Here is a 12900-nt window from a genome sequence, read left to right on the forward strand (position 1 = left end):
ATAAAACACACTAGAAATTCAAACTTAGTGTTTTTGGCCAGAATTGGTCCCTTACACTTTTATTACAACATAAAAATAAAAAACATCAAAATGGGCAGCAAGCAAGCCCTCCCTCCATTCCATTGTGGCCCTCATCAGTGTGGCACTTGCCACACCAATTTTTTTTTTTTTATACTTTTTTTTATTAGTTTATTTTATAGTTTTTTTTTGTACAAGTTTATTTTATAGATTTACTCATATATTAATACAAACATCTTTTATGTTTATGCATTGTCCTTACCAACTGAGCTAAGCTCACGGGGACAAACATTTTTTATGTTTATACATGTGTCTATATTTTTACACATATATTAATACATGAATTTTTTTTTTTAACATATACATGTATCTGTATTTTTACTTGTATATTAGTAAGGGGGCTATTTTTTTTAATTCTTACATGTGTCTATACTTTAACTTATATATTAATATGGGGATATTTTTTTTTAATTTATACACATATCTATATTTTTACACGTATTTAATACAAAAATAATGTTTTGTACAATTTGTGCATCTATCTATATTTTTATTAATATATTAATACAGAGATCTTTTTTTTTTAATTTCTATGCAATTGCGACTTGCTTCTAATAAAAGAGCGCAACACGCTCAACTATACCTATGCACGGGTATTCTGCTAGAGCATTTGATTGATCTCTTGTAACGTCTTTATTAAATTTAGTTTATTTAATTATTCGATGTAATTTTTTTGCCCCACTAATATTGTGAGTCCAGATCCGCCCCTGCCGGTCAATGGTCATTGGTTCAATGCATTTACTTTATTTCAAAACATAATTGCCTGCATCTATCTGAGTACATCAGAGCAAAGAATAACCAACAATTTACAAAATGGAAAAAAGAGTTGCAATTGTTGGTGCAGGAATCAGTGGCCTACTTGCTTGCAAATATGCTCTACAGATTGGTTTTAATCCTGTTGTATATGAAGCTGATGATGGTGTTGGAGGACTATGGAGGCATACTATTGAATCTACTAAACTCCAAAACCGAAAACAAGGCTACCAATTTTCAGATTTTCCATGGGATTCTTCTGTAAAAGAAGTTTGTCCAAGTAATAAGCAAGTTGTAGATTATGTTGAATCATATGCTCAACATTTTTCCATCATTCCTTACATAAGATTCAATTCCAAAGTCATTGATATAGATTATGTTGGAGAGTCTGATGAAGATATGAAGTCATGGGAATTATGGAGTGGTAATGGCAGTAGTTTTGGATCCAAGGGAACGTGGCATATTACAGTGGAAGATACCAAGAATTTCTCAACAAAGGTATGTTTTATATAGATTGTAATTTTGTGCAATTTCATATTTCATTTTCTTTTTGGATAATTTCATAATTACAAATGTGTTGGAAAAAGTAAACATAGAATTATCAAAATATAAACAACAAGAAACGTTAGAGATAAATAAAGGAAATATGGTTTGAATAAAAAAAGTGAAATTAATGTGTTAGTCTTTTCCAAAATATAGTTTTACTCGAGATTTGAGAGATTAATTTATACAATTATCTAATTGTATTTATTTTTAGTTAACACAGTAAGTTTTTTTATCTCGTAACAATTTCTTCCTAAAAAAAAAAAAAAAATCTCGTAACAATTTCAAAATTTTAACAAATGTGATTAAAATTGTGTATTTATGGAAGCAGTTTGTAGTCAACAAAAATTAAAGCAATTTTTTATTTTTAGTCAACACAGTAAGTTTTTTTATCTCGTAACAATTTCTTCCTAAAAAAAAAAAAAATCTCGTAACAATTTCAAAATTTTAACAAATGTGATTAAAATTGTGTATTTATGGAAGCAGTTTGTAGTCAACAAAAATTAAAGCAATTTGAGAAGAAAGATATATCAAGATATGTCAGAGCAACCGAGTTTTCCCTTTCGGTGGTGTCCCCACATAGGTGATAACATGTGAAGCCCGGATACGAGATATGATACGGATACGATACTGCACCGATACGTCGATACGGTAAAATTTCAAAAATCAAGATACGATACGGCTGTGATACGTTAATAAAAAAGTTTATATAATTAAATGTACAATATAATTATAACCATTTTTTAATATGCATATATATTAACAAACAAAAGAAATCAATCATAGGCTTGTAGCACATCAACATAAATATAAATAATATTTACGATTAAGAGATTGATGATTAGTCAATTACATACACAATATATCCCAAAAAGAGCATCATCGGTTCTATACTATATCCGTTAGTGTTATACTTTATCAATCCAAAAAAGAAGCACTAATCCAAAAAAGAACACATCAGTACTCAAGAGTTAAGTTATTTTAGTTAACATTAATTGGGAAATATTGGGGCAGGTATCGGTGCATGATAATTATCGGATACTCTCCTGCTACGTATCGGGAAGTATCGGATAATTATTTTTTTTTTAAAATAAAATTTAATCTTCGGATACTCTCCTGATACGTATCGGGAAGTATCGAGCAAGTATCGGTGCAGGATACGTAGGGGATACGATACGTCATCCCATTTTTAAGTATCGGGGCTTCACAGGTGATAATGAAACAAAGGGATGGAATGAATTTTTTTTATGCTTAAATATATCATTAGTCGCTACACTTTTATTAATCCATTATGACTGTAATACCATAAATTAAATTTTTACTTTAATCATATTTACTTCAAGTTATGAGTAACTCATTTAGTTGAATTATAAGATTAAGGTTAAGGAAATAAAGAAGAAAAAATACTAATATAACCATTAATATACTAACTTTTGTAAATAATGATCTCATCTGCCACATTAATTTATGGTCCACAGATGTTCAACATGGTGTGGTGCATTTTAGCTTTACGCAATAGCATTCTGAGTCAGGAGTGTAAAAAAAAAAATTTAACTCATTAATTGTCGGTTTGTCCTTCATTTCTATGTCATTTTCTATATATATTATTTAAGTAAAATCAAGATCTTAAATAAAAATGTTCATTATAAAATTATAAACACATGGATTTACACTTTTGTTACTTTTACCCAAATAATCACATTGATTTTTATAGCTTATTGTCTTTGACAAATTATAAATTCAAGTATTATTTATCACTGTGAATTTGAAAAAATAATGTCGTTTAATTTAAATTATATACAATTAATCATAATCATAGTCTTTATAGACAAAGGAAAAAGATCTGGCCAAAAGAAAAGGAGAAGTTAGAGAAGGAGCCTTTGTTTTAGTAGCATACAATATATAATTTATTTGCAAAATGCTTAGACATGCATTGATTCGTTGGGGGTGGTTTAGCAATTGAACTATCTACCTTGGTTGGCACATCAATTCGACATGTTTTTGGCATTTACGATCCTACTAAATTAAATAACAACACCTAATAATCAAAAGTCAATTGAATTAAGACAGTGCAAATAGCAATAGGAAATATCAATATGTCCGTATCATAGTAGGCATAAATTGAAAAATTCCAAGATGTGCAGGTGCACACCCTCAATCCCAGCTGGCTCTGCTCATGGCTTTGCGTCCAACCTGAATTTTATGAGTGGATGTCGAAAGTTTGCTTAGATTTTCGAAACCAACTTGACACTCGTACAGGTCAATCTATTATGTGTTCACTTACAATCAAGCATATCACAATTTATTAAGGCCCCCTTTGGATTGGCTTATTTTGAGCTTATGTGGGCTTATATACTCCCATAAGCCTTTTTAAAGGTGTTTGGGTAAATAAATAAAAATAGCTTATCATAGTTTCATAAGCTGCTTATGCCATATTTTAATAAGCCTAAATTTTCAGCTTACCCTCCGGCTTAACAAGGAGCTTATGAATTTATGTAACCTCCTTCGATTCTCTCTAGATCCACTTTTTCAAAACATATTTTAATTATAATGTTAGTTATCTTTGGCGGTGTATGAGTAACAAAATTGCTATATACTATCTTACTAAAGTAACACACGTAACTAAGGATTTTTTTTTAAAGGTAGATTTTTATTATTTTTTTGTTACGTAACAAAATGAAACTGAATAAAAAAACAAAATTAACTTGTCTTTTTCTAGTAACAAACTGTACACTAATATCTATATATATTTGATTATACTATATATATATATATATATATATATATATATATATATATAATTAATATAATATAATATTATTTTTTACATCTTGATTAATTTTATCAAAAAAAATCTTGATAATTGTGGTTTGATTCTTTGATTTTTTTTGTTAAATTAAAAATATTTAAAATTTCGATAATTGCTTGTGTAATGTCACATCCAAACACTTCAATTTATGTAAGTACTTTTTAGAGTACATATCCAAACATAAATAGCTTATCAAGTATAAGAGCTTATGATGTAAGCTCTAATGTTATAAGCCCTAATGCCATAAGCATCTATATAAGCTGTTTATCCAAACGGGGTCTAAGAGTGTAAACTCAACTTCTAAAAATGTTGTAAACTATCCCCGCAGAATATATTCAATTTTCAACCAATATGTCCTTACAATAATTTTGAAGTTCTAAAAATTTTGATCTAGCAGCAAGTTACACATGTGTGTAAATTTTGAAGTTCGAGAAGATATTAACATGCAATCACGGTATAAAATGTTTCCCTTTGCAATACAACAATAATTTAAACTAGACTGAATGTTTACAATAACAGGTACATAAAGCAGAGTTTGTTATTCTTTGCATTGGGAAATATAGTGGTTTTCCAAACATTCCTGAGTTCCTCCCTGGAAAAGGCCCAGAAGTTTTTACAGGTAAGGTTATGCATTCTATGGATTACTCTGCCTTGGACAAAGAAACTGCTGCTAAATTGATAAAAAATAAGAGAGTTACAGTAGTAGGCTCAGGAAAATCTGCTCTTGATATAGCTGCCGAATGCGCAAATGCAAATGGTGAGAATATATTTGCACAAATATTTACAATATTCAAATTATTTCGTGTTCTTCTTCAAAAAAAAAAAATTATTTCTAGTTACACTTCTTGAATGATAGCACTTAATTTGAATTTCAATCCATTAATTTCTACAGGAATCACTCACCCTTGCACGATTATAAATAGAACTTCACACTGGTTTCTCCCAGATTTCAACATTTTGAGCATTCGTCTCGGATACTTGTATTTCAATCGTTTCGCAGAACTTTTAGTTCACAAGCCCGGAGAACACTTCCTTCTTGGCCTTTTGGCCACTTTACTTTCACCATTGGTAAGAATGTAAGATACATTGTAGTATTATTATTATTATTATATTATCATATACGTTTCATAAACCAATTTATATATTTTTGTAAGAGTGAACATTGTGTTCATAATTTATACATATTTGCAATCTAAATTTTCAGAGATGGGGAATTTCTAAACTTGTTGAAACATATCTGAAATGGAAGTTGCCACTGAAGAAGTATGGACTAGTACCTAATCATAGTTTTCTTCAAGAAATATCTGCATGTCAAATTGGAATTCTCCCTGATTCCTTTTTTGACAAAGTAAAAGAAGGATCCATCGAGATAAAGAAATCACAAAGCTTTAGCTTCTGCAAAGAAGGTTTGATCATGAATGAAGAAGCTAAGCCCTTAGAAACAGATGTAGTTATTCTTGCCACAGGATATAAAGGTGACCAAAAACTTAAAAGCATATTCAAATCTCCAATATTCCAAAATTACATTGACAGTTCAAGGATTTCTCTCTACAGGTCAGTAACATTTGATCTTTTTTTCTTTTAATGTCCTATTTTCTTATGTATGATTTGGTCCTACAAATACATATCAAAAATAATTCATCATGTCAAAAATAATATATATATATATATATGGGTTTTGCTAGAAGCCACCCATGAAGGTGTCTTTTAGCAATCCACACCTCAAGGTGTGATTTCCGCTTTTTAGTTGTAACTTTGCTAAAAGACACCTTCATAAAAGGTGTTTTATAGCAAAACCCTATATATATATTTGAAAGATTAACGGCCAAAATACTTGAGTAAACCACCAATTTGATCCTTGCCTTTGAGAAACTTTTGACAAAGACGGAGAATATTTTGAAATATTGTCAAAAGTTTTTCAATTAGATCTTTGTATCTATGTTTTTGTCACATGAAGAGAGACTTAATTGAGAAACTTTTGACAAAGACAAGGACTATTTTAAAATATTAATAGAGTCAGAGGCTAATTTGAAAATGACTTAGAAAGACCAAGACCAGTTTGGTGGTTTACACATATATGTTTTAAAATTCTCTATACTAATCCATGGTAAACCACTACAGGCAAATAATACATCCTCGCATCCCACAATTGGCAATGATAGGATATGCTGAGGGAATATCAAATATTGTTTCTAATGAAATGAGATGCCAATGGTTAGCACATTTTCTAGATGGAAACATTGAATTGCCTAGTATAAAAGAGATGGAAAAGGATGTTAAATTATGGGAAGACAACATGAAGCAATATTCCAGAAAATTTTATTGGAGATCATGCATTGTTACTTGTGGCATATGGTATAATGATCAATTGTGCAGAGACATGAAATGTAATCCGAGGAGAAAGAAGGGTCTTTTTGCTGAGCTATTTGAACCATATGGACCCACTGATTATAACGGTCTTGTTCATAAATGAACTTTTTTGATCTTTTTTATTAGAGGTGTGTTATTCTCACAATTCTCACTTCAGCAGAATACATGTTGGAGGGGTACATGGACGTTGCTAGAGAAAGCACAACACTCGTGGAGAAGTCAAGTGTCACTTTTTCGCAATATATAGCTTTATCTTTTGGTTTATTTGTCATTATTTTTCAAATGTTTACGACTAATTGTCTTTTTCATAGCAAACTTTGTTTTACCCTTCTTAGTTTATCGACTCGTCTATGGCACTCCTTCTGTTTATGTTATAACATATTGTTTATGGTAATGTTTAATGATGGATTTTTGTTTGGTTGAGATCAAATCCTAAGCTATGCCAAAAATAAAAGACTGAAAAAAAGAAAGAAAATAACAAACGGCCGTTTTTCGTATATTAGTGAGACGTTAGCACCTCTCTTTAAATAGCTAGGTCTTATGCCTAGACCTAATACAAAATTGGGTTTAGGCTCTTCAATACATTTATTCAATCTGAAAACTTAAGGAAACTTGGCTCAATATTACTTGAGAACATAGTTTTTAATCTAAGTTGGCTTAATAACAACTATTTTAGCTTTTTGTGAGGCCAAGCTGCTAACAATACTATCCGGTCCATAAGAAACTTTGACCTCAAGGTTTAAGGCAGTGATTTGTGTGTGGGGAGGGGTAGGGTGCGCCAACAGGGAAACTTGTGAAGGGTCGTCAGATTTGTCGGTAGTGGGAGTAGTTGGACTGACTGGCCCAGATGGATTGCGGAGATAAGGGATCTAGGAAGATGGATGGGGAGTTTTCGAGGACTGCTCTTCAGTTCTAGCAGACTGATCCAACGGTGCAGGATTATCTTGGGGAATGGAATCAAGAACTTGTAGTTGGTATGGAGTTTGGGTTCATTTAAGTGTTTTGAAAGTAAATCTAGTGGGGAATCTAAAGAGTTTGATTGGAAAACACTTGAAGGGTTCTTTCTCTTCAAGTTTCTCAGAAACTGGTTGACTTGTTGCTTCTTGTTTGGCCGGAGAGTCTGTCATCGTTGTTTCTTCTAGAGAATCCAGGATCACACACTGTTCTAATTCAGTAGGAATTGGTGAGAAATGAGCTGCTAAGTTCTGGCTGTGATATGCGCGAAGCTGAGACACATGGATGACCGGGTGGATCCTTGAGGACTGAGGAAGTTCCAGTTCATAAGCCACCGCACCGATTCGGCGGAGAATGAAGAAGGGTCCATAATATTGTTTAGCAAGCTTGCCAGAAACTCATGGTGCACAGTTTCATGCGTAGCCATACAAGGTCTCCAGCTTCAAAGGTACACTCTCTTCTTTTTTGATTTGCTTGGTTTTCCATCTTATAACGATTGTCATCTATGAAAAACAAAAGTATTACCGATCTCTCACTACAAGAAAATTTCATTTTAGCGTCAGCTGAAAACCCACTCTAACAGGGAAAAAACCGACGCTAACACTGATTTAGCGTCGGGGTCGGGCAAAAAAACTTGAAGCTACTGGATAGAGTCGGCTCTCTGGACTCCGAGGCTAATACAGCGTCAGTTATGCCGAGTATAATCTGACTCTACAATGAGCTGAGGCTATAAATTTCGACATCTGAAAGGTCAACCAAATAATATAGAGTCAGCTAAACCAACACTAAATGATACACTTAGAGTCGGACTGGCAAACTCTAAAGTCAACATTTAAGTAGTCAAAAATTTATAGAGTCGGCCACACCGATGCTAAAGTCAATATTCGAAAGTCAACCAAAATTTATAGGGTCAGTCAGGCCGACGCTAAATGATTTTTTTTAATAAAAAAATCCTTTACTATATACCCTATTTTCTCATTGGAAAATAAGCCATCCACTTGCATCTTTAAAAGGGGAAGTTCCATAAAGCATTTGGTATAATGTGCAGCCAAGTGCCCAAAGGTCATTTCTGTGGTAATATATTGAGGAAGAAAACAAAAAATATAAAAGGTTATTACATAATGACCTGACACAAAACAACAACAATAAGGAAACTCAGAACAATCAAACTTGAAATCTGAATTTAAAACAATAATCCCCGAATCAACAAAAACAAAACTCGAACTAGTTAAAAATAATTTACATATGCACAAATAATCTAATGGTTAACAGTTACTCAAAGGTTGTTGGGGAGGAATTAAGAACCTCTGGAGGGACATAAGCAGCAGTTCCCACAAATGTGTAGGCTTTGTCATCTAAAAATTTTAAACAAATTTTCTTCAAAAAAAAAAAAAATTTAAACAAATAAATAAAGATAATAGAAAAGAACAATATAAAGTAAAAAAAATAAAAAAAATCTTCGCCATTTGCTCCTAACTTACCAGATGCTGCATTTGGAAGGACAGTAATTTGGCTATCTTGCATAGTCTTCACACTCCCAAAATCAGCTATTTTAATATGTCCTTCATTTGTAAGTAACAAGTTCTCTGACTGCAATTGAAGAAATTTAATTTTCACACATAGCCATATATGGCAATAATGCAGTATAATCATCCCATAGAGCTACCTTAATATCACGATGTATCACTCCCAAACTATGTATGTATTCAAGAGCATCGACAACTTCAGCTGCATAAAATCGTGCCTCATCCTGAGTTAGATGACTTTTTTGCACACAGGAAATCAAAAGTTTGGTACGAGTTATTATTATTCAGTAACGACCATTAGAAGGATAGAAGCTAACATATAAAAGAACGTCCAAATTCCAAAAACTTTAGAAGTACTAAATTTTCTTATGAGAAGCCATTAATTGTAACAAACTTGATAAGATCACAAAATTGGTTCCTACTGAAAAATAAGAATTATATTAGTAAGAGTAGTAGGAATTAAAACTAAAATGGTATTCCCTTAAAATAATCAACTGATAACAAATAAGTATATTGCGGTGCATGAATTCAACTTGAGTTAAATTATATAGGTCACTCAGCTTTTCCATAAAAAGATAAGAAAATAAGTAGTAGAGTTCAAGCAGTAGGAATTAAAACTAAAATGGTATTCCCTTACCGAACAATGATTAAGAAAATTGACGGTACAAAAGAAAAGCTTTAGAATGGAGGCTATTCAATTTCCTTACGCGGTATCATAGAGTTCAAGCAAAAAATAAGTTTGATGATATGAAGAAGTTTCAATGAGTGAATTGTAGGTTGCCTTTCGTATATAAATGTGCACTTAAGCATATACAAAGAATTGATAAAGAAAAAGGAAATACTAATTTATCATAAAGGACCTACACCATATGTCATAAAAAGTTTCCAGACAAAAAAACTCATACGCATACAGAATATGTAAGATAAAATTTTATGTTAGCTTACCCTGGTAATTTGATCAAAAAGCTCTTCACCTTCACATGATTCAATCTTCTCCGATGCAAAAAGAACAGAGGAAATAAAAAGATAATTTCAAATATTGCTAAGAGGAGTAAACCACAACATGGAAAATAAACAGAATATACACCCATTATTACTTACACAGAGAAAATGTGTCTTGAAATGTGAAATATAGCCGCACAATGCCAGGATGATCCAATTGATCAAGCACTATGTGTTCCAACTTCACATATGCAATTTTGTTATCTTTGGTAATAAATTTTATTAGAAGAAGAAGTTGAGAAGGAAGAGAACACGTAAATAGCAGCTAGGGTTCTTAGTTTGCTTGGCGCGCAAGTTATCTCATTTGCATGTATTTTCATTTGCATTTCAATTTCATTTGGTTAGATAGAAGTTAGTTAGACTTGGCTATCATACCAACTTATATATATATACCCTCATTGTAACAGAATTCAGTTAGATCAATCAATAATATTTTCACTTCATTTTTCTCTTTCTTCTCTAGTAGAAACTCTGAGATGGTATCAGAGCAGATTCAGTTCTGCTCTGTTTCCGCTGCACGAAGATGAACAATCTTTGATTCATCCTGATTCATCTTCTTTGTTTCGTTCTGTTTTTTCTACAATTTTCTTCACAAATTTCTCCTTTTTCTTCGTTATTTCGATTGATTCATCTTTGAATCAGTTTCTTCTACTTCAATTGATTTTTCTTCAAGTTATTGATTTATTTCGATTCATCATGGTGAGGAAGAGCAATTGAATAGTGACAATTGAATGGTGAGTGTAACACCGTAATTGAATGGTTAAAATTATCATTCTTGGTCAATGAAGATACGTAGAGCTTTGCCGATGAAAAACATATTCAACTTTGTTTGTGGATCTATTGAAGTTCCAGATGAAGACGATCTCAATCGTGCTGCTTGGGAAAGGTGCAATAATCTTGTTCATACTTGGATAATTAATTCGATTTCACCATCAATTGCGCAAAGTGTTATTTTCATTGAGGATGCTATGGATATGTGGAATGATCTCAAAGATCGTATTAGAGTAGCTCAATTGCAGCAAGAAATTTCCAATCTGAAGCAAGGAAGCAAGAAAGTTACTGAATATTTCACTGAATTGAAAGGCTTATGGGAAGAATTGGATCAGTATAGGCCTATGCCTCACTGCACTTGTCCAATTCCTTGCAGTTGTTTGGCTATGCGTAATGCAAAAGGTTTCATATTAGAAGATAGAATCATTCAGTTTTTGATTGGGTTGAATGAAGAACATCAAGGTGTTACATCTCAAGTTTTACTGATGGATCCATTACCTCAAATTAATAGAATTTTCTCTATGATTATGCAGCAAGAAAGGAAGGCTCAATATGGTATAATTGATGCACCTACTTCTGCTATAGAGGATACCAGTACTGGATTGGTGAATGTTGTTGATGCACAGAGGAAATATTGGTTTTCAAGGAAGAGGAAGAGGTAATGGAAGAGTCTGCAGTTTCCGTGGAAGGCCAAATCACGCCATAGAGACTTGCTATAAGAAGCATGGTTTTCCTCCTAATTGGGGAAGAGGAGGAGGTAATTCATATGGTTCAAGTTCTGCTTCTACAAATATGATAGAATCTGAAGAATATGATGCTAAAGGCACCAGTAATGTTTCTAAGAATAATGATGATGGTGGAATGATGTTAACCAGAGATCAGTATTAGAATCTAATGGCATTACTTGAGAAGAATGCTATTGATGCAAAAGGATCTGCCACCATGATGAAGGCAAGCAGTTCAGTTGCTAACATAGGAGGTAATTTCTATGAACACTCCAAGAAATTTGATGATACTAGTTGGATAGTAGATACCGGTGCTACACATAACACTTGCTATGACATCATTTGGTTTATTACCTACAGAGAAATTGATCCTATTAGTGTTAAACTACCTAATAACAATATAGTGCAAGCTTTTTGTAAAGGGAAAGTACAACTTAATGAGCACTTGCAAATTGATGATGTGCTGTATTTGCCTGATTTTGCTGTGAACCTTATATCTGTTTCCAAGTTATGTAAGGAACAAGATTGTATTGTGGGTTTTGAGTCTGATCAGTGCATTATACAGGAAAACAAGGATTTGAGGAGGATTGCTTTGGCTAAAGAGATGAATGGACTTTATTACTTGAAGGCTGAGAAGAACAAGAATGAAGCAGCCAAAGTTTCAAGTATTTCTGCATCTGATAGTTCACTTAAGAATGCCATTCCTCCTGGAATTTTATGGCATCTTAGGTTAGGGCATCTATCTCATGATAGAATGCAATGCATGAATAAAATGTATAGTTACATTTCTTTTAGTTTACATGCAGCTTGTGATGTTTGTCAAATGGCTAGATAGAAGAAATTACCTTTTCCTGTCAGTAAAAATAATGCCAAAGATATGTTTGATTTGGTTCATCTGGATATATGGGGACCTTTCTCTACTATTTATATTCATGGCTTTAAGTATTTTTTGACTATTCTTGATGATTATAGCACACATGTTTGGGTAGTTATGTTAAAATTTAAGTCTGAAGCTTCTGATAAAGTGAAGAGTTTTGTTCATATGGTGGAAAATCAATTTGAAAAGAAGGTGAAGGCCATTAGAAGTGATAATAGTCCTGAGTTCCTTTTGAAAGATTTTTTTGATGTCAAAGGAATTTTACATCAAAAGAGTTGTGTTTATACACCAGAACAGAATGGTAGGGTTGAGAGGAGGCACCAACATATTTTGAACATTAGCAGGGCTATGATGTTTCAATCCAAGCTACCAAAGAAGTTCTGGTCATATGCTGTTTTACATGCAGTATTTTTACTAAATAGAATTGTAACACCCCGTTTTCCCAACGTAAAAATTTCATAATTAAAAATCAGAGTAATTCCACTTTAAACG

The 12900-nt window shown here is 32.4% G+C and overlaps 2 protein-coding genes across 2 annotated transcripts; both read left to right on the forward strand.

Moving 5' to 3' along the window:
* The first annotated feature begins 774 nt into the window (after positions 1 to 774).
* Positions 775 to 6983, forward strand: LOC146946666 (putative flavin-containing monooxygenase 1). The gene is made up of 5 exons (XM_085744613.1): positions 775 to 1329; positions 4703 to 4940; positions 5076 to 5251; positions 5388 to 5737; positions 6305 to 6983. The coding sequence occupies exons 1-5, from the start codon at positions 892 to 894 to the stop codon at positions 6654 to 6656; spliced, it is 1554 nt and encodes a 517-aa protein (XP_085600739.1). The 5' UTR covers positions 775 to 891; the 3' UTR covers positions 6657 to 6983.
* Positions 6984 to 10817: 3834 nt separating this feature from the next.
* Positions 10818 to 11694, forward strand: LOC146946667 (uncharacterized). Its single transcript, XM_085748282.1, has 2 exons — positions 10818 to 11464; positions 11556 to 11694. Exons 1-2 carry the CDS (start codon positions 10818 to 10820, stop codon positions 11692 to 11694), a joined length of 786 nt encoding a protein of 261 aa, XP_085604408.1.
* Positions 11695 to 12900: the final 1206 nt, after the last annotated feature.

This window comes from Medicago sativa, chromosome 2, assembly GCF_051527215.1.
Source record: "Medicago sativa cultivar Bolivia chromosome 2, Bolivia_mono, whole genome shotgun sequence".
NCBI lineage: Eukaryota > Viridiplantae > Streptophyta > Magnoliopsida > Fabales > Fabaceae > Medicago > Medicago sativa.

Coding starts and splice junctions, on each gene's coding strand:
- LOC146946667 (XM_085748282.1), top strand. CDS start 10,818: ATGAAGATACGTAGAGCTTTGCCGATGAAAAACATATTCAACTTTGTT. Junction 11,465..11,555: donor TTTTCAAGGAAGAGGAAGAG/GTAATGGAAGAG, acceptor TAATTGGGGAAG/AGGAGGAGGTAATTCATATG.
- LOC146946666 (XM_085744613.1), top strand. CDS start 892: ATGGAAAAAAGAGTTGCAATTGTTGGTGCAGGAATCAGTGGCCTACTT. Junction 4,941..5,075: donor CGAATGCGCAAATGCAAATG/GTGAGAATATAT, acceptor TAATTTCTACAG/GAATCACTCACCCTTGCACG. Junction 5,252..5,387: donor CCACTTTACTTTCACCATTG/GTAAGAATGTAA, acceptor CTAAATTTTCAG/AGATGGGGAATTTCTAAACT.